The sequence below is a fragment of the Puntigrus tetrazona genome, chromosome 20 (assembly GCF_018831695.1).
Source record: "Puntigrus tetrazona isolate hp1 chromosome 20, ASM1883169v1, whole genome shotgun sequence".
Lineage (NCBI taxonomy): Eukaryota > Metazoa > Chordata > Actinopteri > Cypriniformes > Cyprinidae > Puntigrus > Puntigrus tetrazona.
This window is the reverse complement of record NC_056718.1, coordinates 21516174-21534128: the sequence shown is the minus strand read 5'-3', so window position 1 is coordinate 21534128 and position 17955 is coordinate 21516174. Positions and strand designations below refer to the sequence as shown.

At 37.2% G+C, this 17955-nt stretch overlaps 1 protein-coding gene across 1 annotated transcript; it reads left to right on the top strand.

Annotated features, from left to right (window-relative positions):
• The first annotated feature begins 3682 nt into the window (after positions 1-3682).
• rab10 (RAB10, member RAS oncogene family) lies at positions 3683-17350 on the top strand. Its single transcript, XM_043219388.1, has 6 exons — positions 3683-4296; positions 11016-11076; positions 12317-12455; positions 13635-13724; positions 14655-14756; positions 16241-17350. The coding sequence occupies exons 1-6, from the start codon at positions 4170-4172 to the stop codon at positions 16325-16327; spliced, it is 606 nt and encodes a 201-aa protein (XP_043075323.1). The 5' UTR covers positions 3683-4169; the 3' UTR covers positions 16328-17350.
• The last annotated feature ends 605 nt before the right edge of the window (positions 17351-17955 follow it).

Here is a 17955-nt window from a genome sequence, read left to right as displayed (position 1 = left end):
AGCAGCTACTGATATTTATGATCCGCTTTATGAAAATTGAGGGCAAAACCGTCCAAAAGGCGTAAATACCAACATTATTAACACACACACACACACACACACACACACACACACACACTCACACAGTCTCCTGAATATAACCATACATATATATATATTTTTAACAATGTAATATACTTTTTAAAATGTATTGTTAATTTTTTCGTTCGGTTCATTGTTCATAGAGTCTATCCATCTATCTTAGCTTACACTAAGGCTATTTAATTCCTTGTACATCGGGTGATTTTAGCCATCATATCTGCTTACTTAAGGCAAAAATGTGCAAACGCTAATGAAAAGGAGAAAGCACAAAGAACCAGACAAATACTATTGCCACAACTTTTAGCACATTCAGACTGACTTTGAATAGCCTACAGCAATGAATATATGATTTGTCATTGATATACAAATTATATTTGTGTGTGTGTGTGTGCAGGTTAATTAAAACCAGTTCTCCATTTTTATGCTTTGGTTGGTTAAGTGTACATCAACCGCGCCATCTAGTGGATTTGTACTATATATAGTTTCATTTTTTGCCCCTAGAGGCTCTACATAATGCTACTATCTTTTTCAAATGAATTTGTGCTATTCTAAATTATTAATCAGGAGTCTCATCCCTGGCTATATATGTATATTCCCTTTCAGGGCTCATACAGAGGATGCTTAGACCACTAATATTAGCCTTAGCGAGCCTGACACTAGAATGTGGCCAAACTAGCTCTTGGGTTTCAAGCGAAGGAAGAAAGGTTTGCGCAAGTAATCTACCAGAGGGAAGCAAAAGCACTTAGTGAAACATCTTGGATGAAATCAATCCACCCCGAATTGAACAAATAGCTAATAGTGAGGCCTTTATTGATGGCTGTCAGCTACAGACGCTTTCTCTCGTGATGAGACACTAGCAGTAGGCCTAAAAGAAAAATTCTTGAAATTTGATATTCAACATTTTTTTCCCTTTAAACGTTTAGACAGTAACACTGTATGTATTCAATCAATGGCATGCTCTCTTTGCAACAATATGGAATTATTGTGAAAACGTTGTGAAAAGAGCTTATACAAACTAATTTATTAGAAAAATGTACCGCAAATAATATATATTACCAAAAAAATTACACACACATAATATTTTTCAGGGGCGGAGTAAACTATTTGTAAATGCGCTAGACTACAGGTATATAGAAGAATGACGAAGCAAACTAAAAAAAAACTATTTTTTCTACAAACCGTGTGTATTGCTACAGCAATATTTTAAAATAATATGATAACAAATAAGCCATAACCGTTTGCAATATCAAGCAGTACATCGGATTACTTTTGGACGGGTAAAATTACTAGAAACAAATGGTACCGGAAGTCTTGCTCATTCAATTTAAACATGGCAGCGCCCGCTACGAGGTAAAAAAAAATTAGGTGGATAATGTTAAAAATTGACAAAAATGATCTGCATGATAAATGCACTGGTAGTTTAAATAAATAAACTCCCTGACATGTCAACAGCAGGTTGTATTATTGATTCTGTTTAATTTTTATAAACCTTTGCTATGCACATTGAAACAGATTTTCAGTGCTGTGACTCAAACTCCGAATGACATCCGGTATATTTAACAGAACCAGATGTTTAACTCCACTGTGACTCACATAGCAAGAGATTCACTTACAACACTCAGCTACGCCTCTGCTGACTGTGCCTGTGTGTGTGTGTGTGTGTGTGTGTGTGTGTGTGTGTGTGTGTGTGTGTGTGTGTGTGTGTGTATAAGTAGATCGCTGGACAGCTTAAAACCCAGTCAAAAGACGTGAAAAACTCTGAGAATGAGAAACTGGAAGGACCACATTTTACTTTTTTTCCCTCACTGTTGGCTTTTAGCGTGAAGGATGATCACACAATGAAAAAGAAACAGAAACATTCGAACAAAAAATTCCACTTTTATTTTATGCGGCGTTGAGCGGCAAGGTTTGGGAACAGGAAAATGGAGCTCCAGGAGTGACTCACTGACAGATATAAAGGAATAAAAACCTCCAGCAGCTCTGAGCCATGCTTGTCTGAGTCACAGCAGGTTTCTGCATGTTTACAGCTGCGCTCGGGAAAATGTTGCCCAATGACTTACAAACAATAGCCAAATTCTTCAAACCTCGCAGGACACGAGAGCAGAACTCATTCCAACAAGAAAATTAGATGATTCTTACGGTTTGTGGTCTGCAGATAGTTTGGAGATTGGGCATTTTGATTTATTTTCTTCATTTGGGATACTGGTAATATCGTGGCACTTTTACCTCTTTATTGACTTTAATAGTGCCACGGTATCTTGTATCAGCATCCACCGTTAATTGAAACATCCCAATGCGCAAAAGGTTAAAAAGGTTTTTTCAGATTATTAAAATAAATTAAAAAAAAGTCTGCAAAATGTTGTAACTTGTGTGAGCGATGCTCAAAAGTTTTATAGGCTACACTTTTTATATTGATTCTGTCTCTCTTGTTTTAGTTTACACTGTCAGTTTTGTCTATGCTTTTGTTTCACACTGATCTTTTTAGATACAGATTTCAAAGGTAGTCAAAATTGGGGTAAAAAACCCTAATTTTTCAGAATCTATTAATCCAAAGCAATTGAGTAAAAACTGAACTGTTTGCAGAAAGGTTCTTTAGGGAACTCAAAATGTTCTTCTGTTGCATTTTAACGAAAAAACTAAAACAAAACATGTCTTAAACTTTATTTTTACCATAGTACTGAAATTTGTACACTATGTTTGAATTTTACAAAATACACAACTACATTAAATGTGCAAAGAACATGATAGTTTGTGACAGAATCATGGTATTGTTATGTTAGAAATACCACAATACTACGTTTTAGCATCGTCAGCAGATATTTTTCACGCTGTCCCATGTGACCCTGAGCCACAAAACCAGTCATAAGTTGCAGGGTATATTTGTAGCAATAACCAAAAACACAATGTATGGATCAAAATGATCTATTTTTCTTTTATGCCAAAATCCTTATTAAAGATCATGTTTTATTGTTTTATATTTCCTATCGCAAGTATGTCAAAACCTAATTTTTGATTAGTTATATGCATAGCTAAGAAATTAATTTGGACAGCATCAACAGCGAATTTCTCAAAATTTAGATTTTATTCCAGATTGAAATATGTTGCATCTCAGCTACATTTGAATGATATGCTATGCTATGCCATGTTGCTATGCAGAATATTATTCTAACAAACCATACATCAATAAAAACGCAGCTTTCCGATGATATACAGATATCAGTTTCAAAACGTTGACCCTTCTGACTGGTTTTGTGGTCCAGGGTCACATATGGAAATGTTCTAAATCTGCCACGCCCGGACTGACGTCACAGGGTTTGACTTAACATCTGGATTCGTCACGGTGACCCAATCACACCCAGCAGCGCTGCTTGGGGCTGACGGAAACCGACTGTAGGGCCACGAAGTGTCGTTAGGGGCCAGGCTCTGGGCTGCGCCAGCTGCATTCACCCTCCCCAAAAAAAGCTACGTCAATAATGCCCTCATGTCTCCAGACGGTTGGCTCCCCGGCCAATCAGCGTTCGAGATAGATTTGAAAAACGGCGCGTTCGGCCAATCACAACGCTAGGCGCTGACGTAGGGGCGGGAAGAGAGGCGTGGCTCTGAAATCTAGGGTGTCGCCGTGGTGGCTCCATTCGAAGGCGACGGCGGTTGGTCGGTCGTCTCTGTGTTTGTCCTCTTCCAAACTTCACGAACGGACCCGGTGCAGACTGTCGGTTCGGATCCAGCTGTCAAACGAGATCTGTGCGGTTCGGCATCGCTGGGATGAAGCGGAATATTTTTCATTTGAATCAGATCGCTGGTGTAGTTTGAAGAAAGAGAGTCGGGCGGAGGAGCCATTTTGTCCCGACAGTGTGAGAGAAAGAAAGACAAGAGACATTAAAAACACCAGACACCACACTTCCAGGGGAAACGCACGTCTTAAACATCTCCTTCGGAGTTTAAAAAAAGAGTCGACAGAGGAAATCAACGCAATTCAGCTGTGAGGAGACTGTCCGGTGTGTGTTTTCGGATAACACACACACGCTTTCCCTTTAACACACGCTCGGTCTCTATCGGTTTCTCAGCAGCGTGTGTTTATAAGAGCTCAGATGGCGAAGAAGACCTATGATCTGCTCTTTAAACTGCTCTTGATTGGTGATTCTGGGGTGGGAAAGACCTGCGTGCTGTTCCGATTTTCAGATGACGCCTTCAACACCACCTTCATCTCCACTATAGGCGAGTATCACACCCGAATCCGCCCGCTCCGAGGGTTTTATTCATTGTTTTATGTCAGAAATTATGTTAAATGTGTGAGTATGTGCCGACTAGGCCTTGATTCTGGGCTTTAGCATGCTAACCGGCTAACTGATTCATATCAGCTGAGTGAATCACCTGAAATCAGTTGATTCGGAATCGTATTCTAGAGTTCTGAAGGTTGCTTTAGTGGTCTAATAAACGTTGTTCCGTTCATCTGTTTGTTTGGATTAATGCTATCGTAAGTTAGCTGTTGGCGTTATTCGGCGAAAGTTTGCATTAACATGCGGGTTGACTGACAAATAATGATTTGATGCCGGATGAGCCAAATAATGGCTTCACATTGTTTTATATGTCATTTCTAATTTCTCTAGATGACTTAATCGTTACAATGGGTATGGTTTAGATTAAACGTGAACGGTTCAAGCGGCCTGTTACATGGAGTAACGTTAGCCCCAAAATCCATCTCCCTAAGGGTTAAACCGGTTAACACGTTAAAACAATGCATCGTTACTCTATCGCTAGTGCGTTTAACCAACGAGTTTGTTATAATCATCGATTATAAGTTATTTTTAAAAAAGCATAAACAATTCATTAGTGTGGCGTCATCGGGTGCGCTACCGCGCATGCGCGGGTCGGCTCGTGCCAATGGAGCGGTTGCCTAACTGTTCTCTCTATGCTGTCATTTCACTACATTCCGGTGCTTTCTGCGTGATATCATGGGAAAGGTACATCTGAAAAGGGGTTTTCGTAGTTGTTAGTGTATGTTGACTGTAGATGTTGGGTTATGGCCATGTGTGAGGTGCACACAATCTCTCCACCCTTCCATAAAAAAAGCACTTTGCCATTTTACCAGTCTGAGTAAGTGCTGTATTATTATGCCAGGGTTTTTCCCCATGTACTTTCTGAGTAGACTTGTCCAGAATGAATTGTAATGGCGTGGTGCTTTTTGTAAGGAGATGAGCATCAAAAATAAGCCACGTTAAATTGGGAAGCAATGAATCCGAATGTTAGGTTCATTCTCGGTTTATTTAGTTGCCCGTTTATCCATCATCCGTCACCTGAAAAACATCACTAAGCAACTAAATGCGAGATAGATGGCTTGTTCAGATCGATGCACGTGTTTAAAGAAGATTGTTGCAATATAATGCGCACTTCCTATAGTCTACTCACTCTTTCTTTGTGTTCAGATGCCTGGAAGGTGAGTTCAGTGAGTTGAAATGAGAAGCATGCCGTACCTGTTAGATCACAGGAACCGCATGAACACATTCACTGAGAACGGCGTGGGTAGATGTCATTTAGCAGATGCTCTTGAACTCGGGTTAACGTACGGCAGGGTGATTTCTCTAAGGGTAACAGGAGATCTCAGTGCCACGCCGGTTCATGGGGCAAATTTAGACACAGCCGGCCCTGTCCATTTATTTTGAAGAACTGATCCTAAATGCTTTTTCATTGACATTTTGTATTAAGAAGAAATGTCTTGCATTTATTGTTGAACATGTATTCAAGTTAACATTAAATTAACATTTTAATTACTGGGCGTTATCATTGTACAATAAGTATCATAAAATGTTAAAATCGTTCATAATTTTTGACTTTTAATTTTTTTTTGTTAATAGTTCTTGTTTATAAAAGTGTGTTATCCTGTAACTAATGTTACAGTTTTATGTGACGCATGTTTAGGATTGTTTCTAAAAAGAAAAGTCGAATAAAGAAATAAAAATTGACCCAGTTTACTTTTCATAGCACACATTCCTGGTTACTGTGAATGATTCATTACCGCATGTTCAAAGAAAAAAGCCTTTCATTTTATATATAGTTCAGAACTTGTGCTGCCTCTAGAATTGACTGCTGACGTTACGTGGTTGATTGAGAATTAGTCGGCTTGATATGTGAAATAAGAGGCATGTTAATGGCATCTGCTAGTTGAATGAAGTTGCCATCATTGGTTATGTTTTAGAATGCTAAAACCTAGAAATGATTATGATTAGGAATGAAAACAAATATTGACCTGGTTTCTGGACAGGCAAGGGTGCGCGCGACCTTTATGACAGTGCTTTTTATCTCTGTGCCGTCACATGACTGCTCATGGTGTGTCAGGTGACCACATCACACCTGTGGCTTCCTGTTGTGATCAGGTCGCAGATGTGAACTATGTCAGCATGAGGGTTGATGTGCTGAACTGTCAGGAAATGGTTCAAGTCATCTGATGAGTGAAAATTTGTATATGGATACTCTCTTTAGTATTCATTCATAGTATACTTAATTCTTTAGTCTTTAAAAAAGTATCTGCTTGCTCCATCTCTAAAACGACATTCATTTATTGATGACACTGTCAAGGCCATTTAAAGAAATAGTTCGCCCAAAAATGAAAATTACCCCTTTTTTTACTCACCCCCAAAAGTTAAAGTCTTAAAGTTGCATCTCAAATTACTGATTCTTAGTAATAGCTGTATGTGCGTTCACGAGAGAGTTCTGGTTTCTTGGTTGTCCTCTGACACGGCATACAGCCGTTGCCTGAATTCTGTGTTTTTTTAGATATATCTGATTTATAGAACTTCAAAGTAAGGGTCACTATCCACCAGCATTACCAAGCTTGGTGCAGTGATGAAATAAAAACTATTTAAAAAAAAAATGCTGGCTGTGTTCATCTGAAAGAAAAAGTCATATACTCCTAGGATGGCTTGGAGGTTAGTAAATTCTGGGAAAAACTATTTTAAGTTTCAACCAATGAAAGATTAGTTTTTGAACAAAAAAAAAATTCTAAATTTCTACAGGATAAAAGGATTTTTCGTTGTCTTCAACATCCTGTCACTTTATGAACATCGGTTATGAATGCCATTTCACGTTGATTCGAAGTGCATCTCTCTCTCCCTTCTCCTTTCTATAGTTCAGAGCCTTAAAATACTCACCGGAAACTCCCTGCAGTCCCAAGGGAAAGATCACCTTACACACTCACACAAGAATACACACCTTAACCACGTTTGCGCTATTAAACTCTTGATTTGAGCTCTTATGCATGCATGAAAAAAGAGATTAACAGAGCATTCTCTTCCTTTTCTTTTTCTGTCTGGCACTAGTGCATTCTCTTTCTTTGACGGACAGGATCTTGGCTCAGTTGGGCGGAGCTTCATTCTTGACCCTTGAGGGGCCCCACAGCTGCAGAGGCTCATGGGAAGGGGTCTGATTGGCTGCCTGTCAGGAACCCTTCCATGTCCTTTGTGCTCAGAACTCGTATAACCCAAGTTTTAAACCAGTCTCCCATTTAGGGTCCAAATCCAGGCTTCTTAAACCGATCTTTTACTCACCATTATGTCACATTAAACCAGAGTATTAATTTCCTTTGTTGATGTTAGGCAGAATATCCAAGCTGCTCTGCTGCTTTGCAAAAAATGACAGCTTTAGTCCTCATTGTGTGAACTGGAGTAGCAAAATATCTTTTGCATTCCAGTCATACAGGTTTGTAACGACATGGCGGTTAAGTAAAAGATAACGCGATTGTCATATCTGGTAATATTGTTCCTTGAAAGCCATATGTGGCATAAGCTTGCTTCAAACTTTCCGCTTTCAAAGCCCAAAATACCCGACTGCTGTGTGTGTGTGTGTGTGTGTGTGTGTGTGTGTGTGTGTGTGTGTGTGTGTGTGTGTGTGTGCGGCGAGAAGGCTCAGTCAAAAGTCCTTTGACATGTTTCCAGAGGTTAAACTATGAGTGTGTGTCCTCCTCTATAACTTTCACGCTCTCCGTTTTGATATTCTCATGTGTCGTTCACATCAGCAGAGTTGTCTCGATTTATTCTCTTCGCGTCTCTTTCAGGCTCTGTTCTGTCTCTGCGGTGGTTTGTGTGTATTGTGTGAGAGTGACTCAGTCTTTGGCTGCTCATTTGTGTATCATTTTATAAAGCGGCTCCCACCCATAGTGCAGCTGTGTGTGTGTGTGCAGTTGGAGTTCTGCTTACCATTACAGCTAAATATGTTGGTCAGTCTTAGGCGTGTAAAGTGCATGTATTTGCAACTAGTCCGGTTCGGCATGCATGAACACAAACACAACGGACAGAGATGAGCGTGTTGTGGAAAAGTGCTTGATTTAAGCAGTCTTAAACATGAGATGTGCTTTATATTAAGGGCTTCAAAGTAACTAATAAGCATAGGGTTTAAAGCGGCTCGCTCTCCCGTCACATGCGTTACTGCTTAAAGCATTTGAGACCCGTTTTTTCTGTGTATAACCTGCAACTTGTATCCTCAACTGTAAAATGTTAGAAAGTCACGCCAGTATTTCTATTTGCATAAAGGATCATCCTGACAGCAAGCGAAGAATCTCACGCATACATGACTAACAGACGGAGAGCAGTAATTCTGACTAAAATATACAATTTGCTTAAATGCTTCACATCCAAAATTGGAAGTAAATGTTTAATAAGTTAATGTTTTTACAATGAAAAAAATGTGACTATTTATTAAAAAAGAACTATATATTTATTTATTTAAATCTTAATAAAAAAAGGAATTTAAAATATTTCTTAAAATCAAGCAACATACTGAACTTTTTTTTTTTTTTTTTTTTTTTACGTACTGTTACACCCCTGGATAGAACATACAGTGTGTTTCTAAAGTGATTTTACTCATTGCTATGCTGTTTCTAGAGTGTTTTCATTGGCTTAGCTCGTTACTGTGATGTTTCTAATGTGTTTAGAGTGATTTAGGTTATTGCTATGCCGTTGCTAAGATATTTTGAGTTAGGCCTAATCTAGGCTGATTACTATACTGTTACTATGCTCTTGCAGAGGTGTTTTGAGTTATTTATCTTGTTACTGTGGAATTGCTGAGGTGTTTCGAGTGATTTAGGGCATGAATGCTGTTGCCAGGGTGTTTTGAGTGATTTCGGTTGTCGCCGTGGTTGCTAAGGAGTTTTTTTTTCCCCCCTCACGTTGTTCACAGTTGCCAGGGTGTTGTGTTAATCTCTCACCGGTCCAAGTCTCTGCAAACATCACTAATAAAGTTGTGCAGCAGGACAAACGCAGTATCTAACCAGCGATCAGTTCAGGACGTTTTCCAGCGCGAGTTTCTGTCTGAATGCTTTTACTGTGCCGTTGGGCCATTAAACTCTCAGCAGTTTCACAGATGAACCTTTCCATTCTGCCCGTCCTGTCCGTGTTGGTCTGTGCTAGCCTCAACAACACTCTGCTACTGAGAGGTCTCTGTACCCTTCATCATCTACGTGAACTGTGACGCTATGATGATACTCTCAACTACAAGAGATAAAAGCTTAAGATGCTGACATGGCAGTAAATAAAATGTACTACTACTTCTGCAAGAGTGTCTGCAAGGTTTTGTGGTTAATGTTTGCATTTAACATGGAGAATACAAAAAAATGCATAGTCAGTACTGTTTTTGCTCTGTACAACTTTTTATTGCTTCATAAATATTCGCAATAAGCGATGTTATTGTCATTTTAAGACCATTTTTATGCCCCTGAATGTATAGTCGTAATATAACAGCATAATAATGCAAGAAGGCCTACACTTTCAATTGAGAACTAACATTTAATTCTTAAAAATATTTAGATCGTGGAACTACCAAGATATTAGATACCTTAAAAACTTGAATAAATGGTGATTACACATTTTCTTACAAGTAGAAAAAAGTCAAATGCACAGAATTTTTATGGAGAATTTTTTTTTTTTTTTTTACATCTACAAATTTTCCCCATTTGTCTATGAAAAGTAAAGGTGCACACGGATTTTTTTAATGTTTTGTGTATTTTTGAATGTAACTATAATGTGCAATATATTGCATGGCCAAAAATTATGTACATGTATTGTGCGATAAATCAGTACGTTGATTATTGCGGAAGGCCTAGGCTTAACCCACGCTAGTAGCCTTAGAGGACAGTTTGCAGAAGTCCAGATTTCTGCATGATACATCCCACACTTTTATGAAATTCAGCAGCGGAGCTCCAAAAAATAACTCATTTATGTTGTTTTGTCACTCAAGACTTGTTATCAGTAGGCCTTGAAGTTAACATTAAATACAAAATGACCCTTGTTCTCACTTAAAAGATGTTTCAGGTCTTACTGTGAGTGTTTTGTTAAATGTTAGTCTTTATAATATTTTAAACCCTGGTTTTACAGACAAGGCTTAGACCTAGTGCCAGACTAAAATGACTGGGCTGTTTTAATTTAAAGAAACTTGCCTTGACTGAGCCTAAAATGTTATTGCCGTTTTTTTTGAGATGCACACCACTAATAGTAGTTTATAAAAGATACTTAAATGCCCTAATTGAACTATGGCATAAACGCTGTCTGTGAATAGCTTCTTCCTAGACTTTGTGATAATTTAGGTTGTTGTAGATTAATGTTGTACGTAAGCTTTCTAACATGTTATCGTTTGTATTGCTTAAAGTAGTGTAGCCTTTAAGATATGTGAAGAAGCTCTGGATCTTCTGACTTGACTTTCAGCATCAACAGCCTTGTGGAAAAAGTGGCCTAAAATGTGCCTGAGAAAGACGGTACCATCACATTCAGATCTGACTCCATTTTAGTATTCAAATCTAAAATGCTTCCAATTAATTTCCAGTTAACAGAATTCTAGTCATGCAACGTTTTTCTCATTGAATACGGTTTCACTCACAGAAGTAAAATAGGTTGTGAATGCTGTTTCTTTCAAGTGTCTTCGTTCAACTTTTGTGTTTTGTGTCTCTTTAGGAATCGATTTTAAGATCAAAACAGTTGAATTGCAAGGAAAGAAGATAAAGCTACAGATATGGTAAGTACTGTTACGATCACGCTTTTAACTCTGTAAAACTAAATTGAAATTAAATATAATTTATTAAAAATTTAATATTTAAATTTGTTTAAAAAATTATGTATTTAACAAGCTTCACTGTAATTCTTAAGTTATAGTTTTTACTGTAGCATTGCATATAAGGTTACAAATCTGACAATATCATTTTAACAGAGTTTACAAAAAAATAAAAATAAAGAAGAGTCTTTGGTGAACTTGGTACCAAAGTTATTTTTATTGGTAGGTTTACCCAGTGATATGGGTAGGTTTAAGGGTGGGTTAAAGTGTAAGACATGAGTCAACAGTATAACTATAACATTAAATACAGCAATTAATTACAGATGTATAGACATTTTAAAATGATCATTAACATTTGTTTATATGCAGGATACAAAATTAAAGGGTGCGTAACACACACAGTTTGAAAAAAAAACTCTTGGAAATTTGGAAATAGGATTTTTGGCACATAAGTACTGTTATGTACAAATTGTTCTTGTCCATGCATATCATGAGAATTTTTACTCAATGTAAACAACTCTGAATCTATGAAAGTGCATGTTAGCCTCCCTTTAACACCTGCCAAGCGTCAAATGGATGTAAATGGCTTTAGTCAGAAAATAAAAAGTTATTGGCAAACTAGCCTAAGAGTTACCATCCAAACAGCTCATGCTAAATGACAAAAAAGCATCCAATGCTAGCATGCAATTCAGAGACTGGTCTACTAAAATAATGTTGTTCCTCATAGTTTCATTTGGTTGTTTGTGGCCAGGAATGTGTTACTGTCCTAGAGTAATGACAGTACAAGGAAAATAATCAGCACACAAAAGCACACAAGTCTGTTATTACAGGTACAAAAATGTTTTTAAAAAAGACAATGAGAAACGGTGGCGTTTGTCTATATTTATGAATATGATTCCATCGTAATGAATGGTGTTTTATGGGTTTGATGGATTTTCATTTGAATTGTGAATCAAATTTCAGTCTTTTTTTTATGCTTATTGCCCCTGCATCTTGTGTTCCCATTTTGGATATTTTCTGTAAAATTGCTTTGTAGAGTACATTAGAATATCATTTGTCCATTGTTATAGCTGTTGAGATTGGTATTGGTTGGCAACAGTTGGTGGCTCTTAAATAGACAGCTGTGGTCTCCAGCTATTGCTAATCAAAGTTAATTTTGCTTCATGAGTGTCTGGGCCTTCAGTCTTTGATTGTGTTTGTGCAGGGATACAGCGGGGCAGGAGCGCTTTCACACCATCACTACCTCTTACTACAGAGGGGCCATGGGAATCATGCTCGTATATGACATCACCAACGCCAAGAGCTTCGAAAACATCAGCAAATGGCTCAGAAATATTGATGAGGTCAGTCTTCACACAACCTTACTGCAGCCTTCAGACAATAGACAGATTAAACACAATACTCCAGGAAATGGTGTTTTAAAGGGACAGTTCACTCAAAATGGGAAAATTGTATCATCATCTGATTTCCAAACCTGTGTGAATTTCCTTTTTGTTGATCATAAAACAAGAAAATACAGTGGAAGTCAGTGGGGAAAAGAAACCGTGTGGTGGCCAACACTTTTCAAAATAATGTCTTTTATGTAGAGGTTTAATTTTGGGGATTTGACGTGATGTTGGGAATAATAACATAAAGTTGTTCTTAATTCGTTCTACCATAAATGCACAATAGTACATTTTACATTGTAAATTTCTTTCAAAGTTTTCTTTAAATGTGTATGTAATTCATTAGGTTTTATTACTGTTATCTAAAGGAAAATCGGAAATGCCTTGGCAGCTAGCTGGAATAAAAATTTTTTTTGTTTTATTTCTCATTTCTTTTCATTTAAAGTTAAAGAACCACAATAACGACCAACTAACACAATAAAATATGACGAATTAAATGATTGTGACATTGGCTGAAAAGGAAAATGCTGGCCAATAATTTACTGCCAACACATTCTGTTTAAGTGAAACCATATTAAATGCAGTTTTGTTCATGGTTTTTGAGACACAGGTTTTTACCCAGATGCAGAGTTTGTTTGGACAACCATCTTTTGCCATCAATGAAAAATAATATGGAAAGTTTTTTTTTTCTCTTCCTATTAAATGTTAAAAAGCCTATTTATTTTACTAGCCTGATTATGCACGATCATACGGGTAGTTGCTTTTTATTGTTGTGTTGTTATAAATAGAACAGACCTGCGACCCATTTGAGTCGAGAACCGCTGGTGTAGGACTTTTGAAGTTCCAGTGCTGTAAAACACCAACTTAAAGATGCATAGCCTCGGAGGGAAACTGCTGACTGTTTGATTTTCAGTCTGATGATTCATGCAGAATTTCCCAACAATCAGCCCTTTCAAGAGAAATCATACAACATGAGACTTCCATGAGGGATGTGGTTACATGTTTGGTGGCCGGTCGTTCGAATCCAAGTTACCGTTTTGTTCTGTAACTTCTGAAGCTACTTTAATTGAGGCTGTCGGTCTCAACGGCAGTATTTTGTAAGAATGCATCGACTCAAATGCGTCCATGTTGTTACAGCACGCTAACGAGGATGTGGAGAGGATGCTGCTAGGCAACAAGTGTGACATGGAGGACAAACGTGTTGTACCAAAAGCCAAGGGGGAACAGGTAAGAGACTGGATGGATTTTGGATTGGGATGAGGGCTGAGCTGAAATGATCAATTTTATTCAATTCTATTAAATTTTGATGAACCTAATATGTATTTTTAAGTTCCTAGAATCTATCCGTGTGGTTTTCAGTTGACGTGTGAAAAAAATCTAATGAAGCATTATTTTTAGCCCAACTCCCATTCTGTAGTTTACAATGAGATTTGTGATTTATGTTGTGAAGCAGTGTGTCAGCTTTTAAAATATTTTGTTTGTATTATAAAATCTAACAATAAACACTGTTTTGGTGCTGTTTAATGTTGTGTAACTGATCGCTGTATAGACGCGGCTTCCTCTTTACTACCAGTTACTGCACCAAATAAACATGAATAAAAATCAGAAGGCTTTGAATTTCAACCATGAAGATGTCAGTAAAACGGTAGCAAGTCTAACGATGTGTTCCCCTCGGAAAAGCCATTTAATGACCATAAACCCTAGATTAGGTTTTACTTATATTTGAGCTGTTCAGTAATAATTAGTGTAGGTTTAAATAATTCTGTCTAACAAGTTGACATCCACTGTCTAAATGTGCAACAAAAATAAATCATTCAAAATATTCGAAGGGAAGAGTTTTTATTTACAGCATTAATAAATGATGCACTTACTGTCCATCTAAATGAATCGTTATTGATTTAAGATTCAAATCCAATCAGAAGCTTGAGAATCAAGATTAAACCAAATTGTGAAATTTGTCTCAATCCCCAGCCTTAATCAGGATGTTAATTTGTCTGCTAGTTGAGACATTTGTTATTATTTTCTATCTTCTATGAGTTTATTTGTTTAAATATTTGTCATTTTCTCTTGTGAAGCACTCTTGTGAAGAACATTATATAATCATTCTCTAATGAGGCCCGCAAACACAATAAATGTTGACTTTGTGTTGATGTCCAGATCGCGAGAGAACATGGGATTCGCTTCTTCGAGACGAGCGCAAAAGCCAACATCAACATCGAAAAGGCGTTCCTCACGTTAGCAGAAGACATTCTCAGAAAGGTGAGTTTGGGAATGACTGACTGATGACACCATTGTGTTTAATGCTTCTAGGCAAAAACATTGCAGCGTAAAAAAGAGCAGCGGTTTCATGTAACTTGACATTAAATACTCAGTTTACAGCAGCTGATCTCTCTCTGGTGTATTAAATGCTTGGTTTGTGGCTTTTGATGTTTACTTTCTGTATGATGCTTCATTTGTAATAGAGCATAAATGAGTTTGTATGTGTTTTCTAAATCAAAGTGCCTTTTTTTTTCATTATCATTATTATTTTGACATTGCAAATGACCCAAATCTCCATTCACATTTCTGTTTCTTTAATAAGTCGTGACCGGTATTGAGTCACTACATATTAATACTGCATGTTACAGTAAATCATTCCTATGTGGATTCTGTGGATAGGACACTATAATCGTCAGTAGGTAGCGACAAGTCCCTTCATGCATTCAAACTATTTGTACAAAATGGCTGATTCATTTAGAAATTAGGCAAGTGGCTGTCTTTTATAAATGAATCGCTGACTCGTATGATTAATTCAAAAACAGATTAATTCAGAATTTAAACACTGCATTGTTGCTCTAAGATACACAGATGTTCTGCTTTTGGATTCGTTTGGACCCATTTTTCATTGTCAATACAAAAAATATCGCGTAAATTACTCCGTATTAACTTCTTGCTTGTTGTTCTGTGGCATAGAATGAGTATCTTTGTGAATTATGGAAATAATTTATGAAAACAGCACTTATGTGATGTTACTTAACTACATAAATACAAAAAAACGAAAACTCATAAAGGGATATTTTTGCTTCCTATCTGGAATCATAGAGGTATTCGATTAAACTTAGGTAAACGTGTCTCACTACATGTACTTACTATAGGGTTAGAGATAGGATAAGGGTTTGGTTTAGGGTTGATTGCATGGAATTATAACTAATTTATTGTTATTATAAAAGTAAGTACTTGTAACGAGGACATGTAGTGGAATATCAATAAAAATATTAAAACCAAATGTGCAGTATGTAAGATGGACGGTTAGCAAAGGCTTTCCGGTCTGGAACACACACTTCAGAGCACAATAACTGACTATAGCATTAAAAACATCTATGTAAACATAACTTGATTCCCTGACAGCAATACACAATGTTTTCCAACGACTGGAAGTGGGCAGGAACATATAGATTAAAGGTGCGGTATGTGATATTGCCAACTAGTGGCTTATCTAAATATCTACAAACACATTGTTATTTCTTTAGAAAAGTCAAAAATTGACATACAGCACCTTTTAACATAAAGTGTCACCAGGCATTCTAAAAGGCTTCATCGTGCACAGAAGTACCGTATTATCAGACGAATGAAACGCTGCTGTGTTTGTTTGAGCATCCTGATGAGCCGGACAGCAGCAGCGACCCAAAATGTGATGTTTACGAATCGTTTGTTAAACGTTTGTTAATATCTGTTCTGAGTGTTTTTTTTCTTTTTCTCCACAGACGCCCGTAAAAGAGCCCAACAGTGAAAACGTGGACATCAGCACTGGCGGTGGAGTCACAGGATGGAAGACCAAGTGCTGCAGTTGAACAGACACACAGTTACTCACACACTTTACACACACACACACACACACACACAATCTGTTCTTCTGTATCCCTCCCTCTCTCTCTCTCTCTCTCTCTCTCTCTCTCTCTCTCTATCTTTTATTCACTCATCTCTTATTTCTGTCTAACACTCTTCCGTTCTGTCCTTCTCACGGATTCTCCGTAAAAACACATCTCTAACGTTTCTCACACTCACGACTGCTTGCTGACATCATTTTTATTTCTGAAAAAAAAAAAAAAAGCAAAAACAAATGTAAAGAGAAAGTCATTTCATGTTTCTTCTTATTTTAAAGTTTAAAAAAAGAAAGAAAGAAATGAATTTAAACAAAAAAGCGCATTCACCACTACATAGAGACCGTCAGTGGACCTGGAGACGCTGTCCGTCGGCACAGAGGAGCGGCATAGCGTTTTAGACGAGACTTTTGTCCAGTGTTTTGGGGTTAGTGTTGTGTGTTAGTGTGAGAGATCTTCTCTAGCTGGGTTTTTTTGTTCTTTGATTTGATTTCTTTCGTCCGGTGCCTTAATGTAGAGCCTTAGAGCTCATCCCCCCCAAACACACACATTTAAACATCACTTTTCTGTAACAGTTACACACACACACACACACACACACTGGTCCTCTCCTCTCTGCTTGACCCGCTAACTCAACCCAACATGCCCGAGTGGAACCATCCGGATTCAACCTGTTTGCTCAGAAGAGAATGGCATTATATATATTTTTTGTTTCGTTTTATTTTTTAAATTTAGTTTTCAGAATGACATGTTTTATGAATCTCCTCTGTATGTTTTTTTTGTTTGTTTTTTTTGTTTTCCTTCACTCAGTTACTCATTCTCTCCTGCATGCTGGTTTCTTTGGGTTTTTTGGGGTCTTTTGTAAGTTTTGCCATGTTTGTAATTCACAGGAAGTATCTCTTCTAGTCCAGACACAGTGTCAGGGAGGGGAGCGTTCTCTTTGGAAATTCAAACGATTTTGCAGATCCATTAAAAATAAGCTTGTTTAAGTTACATGTTTGTCTTGGTTATTGAAGTATGGACAGTTTGCAGGGGTGTGTGTGTGTGTGTGTGCGCATGCGAGCATCTTAATTCACTCTACCACAAATTAAGGCATTTAAATGTTTTAAGTAAGAGCAGTGAGTTTTATGCTTAAAATAAGTATACATATTTGTGCTGGTTTTATGTAACTACTACTTATTTTGAATGTGTTTTGAAAATCTATAGACATTTAAACCAGAGAATCCAAAAAAAAAAAAAAAAAAAAAAAACCTAGCTATTTCTAAAAAAAAAATAAAAATTACTATATTCTAGTGTTCAGGAACAGAGCTATTCAAGCCTTACTGTGTGTGTGAGAGTAGGAAATGAATTAAAAAGTATTCTGAAAGCTTTTTTGGGAGGTTATTTTCAGATTTTGAAGTGTTGCTAATACAAGACTATTACATTTAGAGACCATACTGAATATTCTCCATGTTTCACAGACAAGGTCTAAGCCTAAAAGGTATTTTTTAGCGGGTTCAACGTAAATAAACTTGCATGGACTGATATTGAAATACAGATATGTGCCAAAACCTTGTGTGTTGTAATAGTTTACTACACACAAAGTGAAATATTTCAAG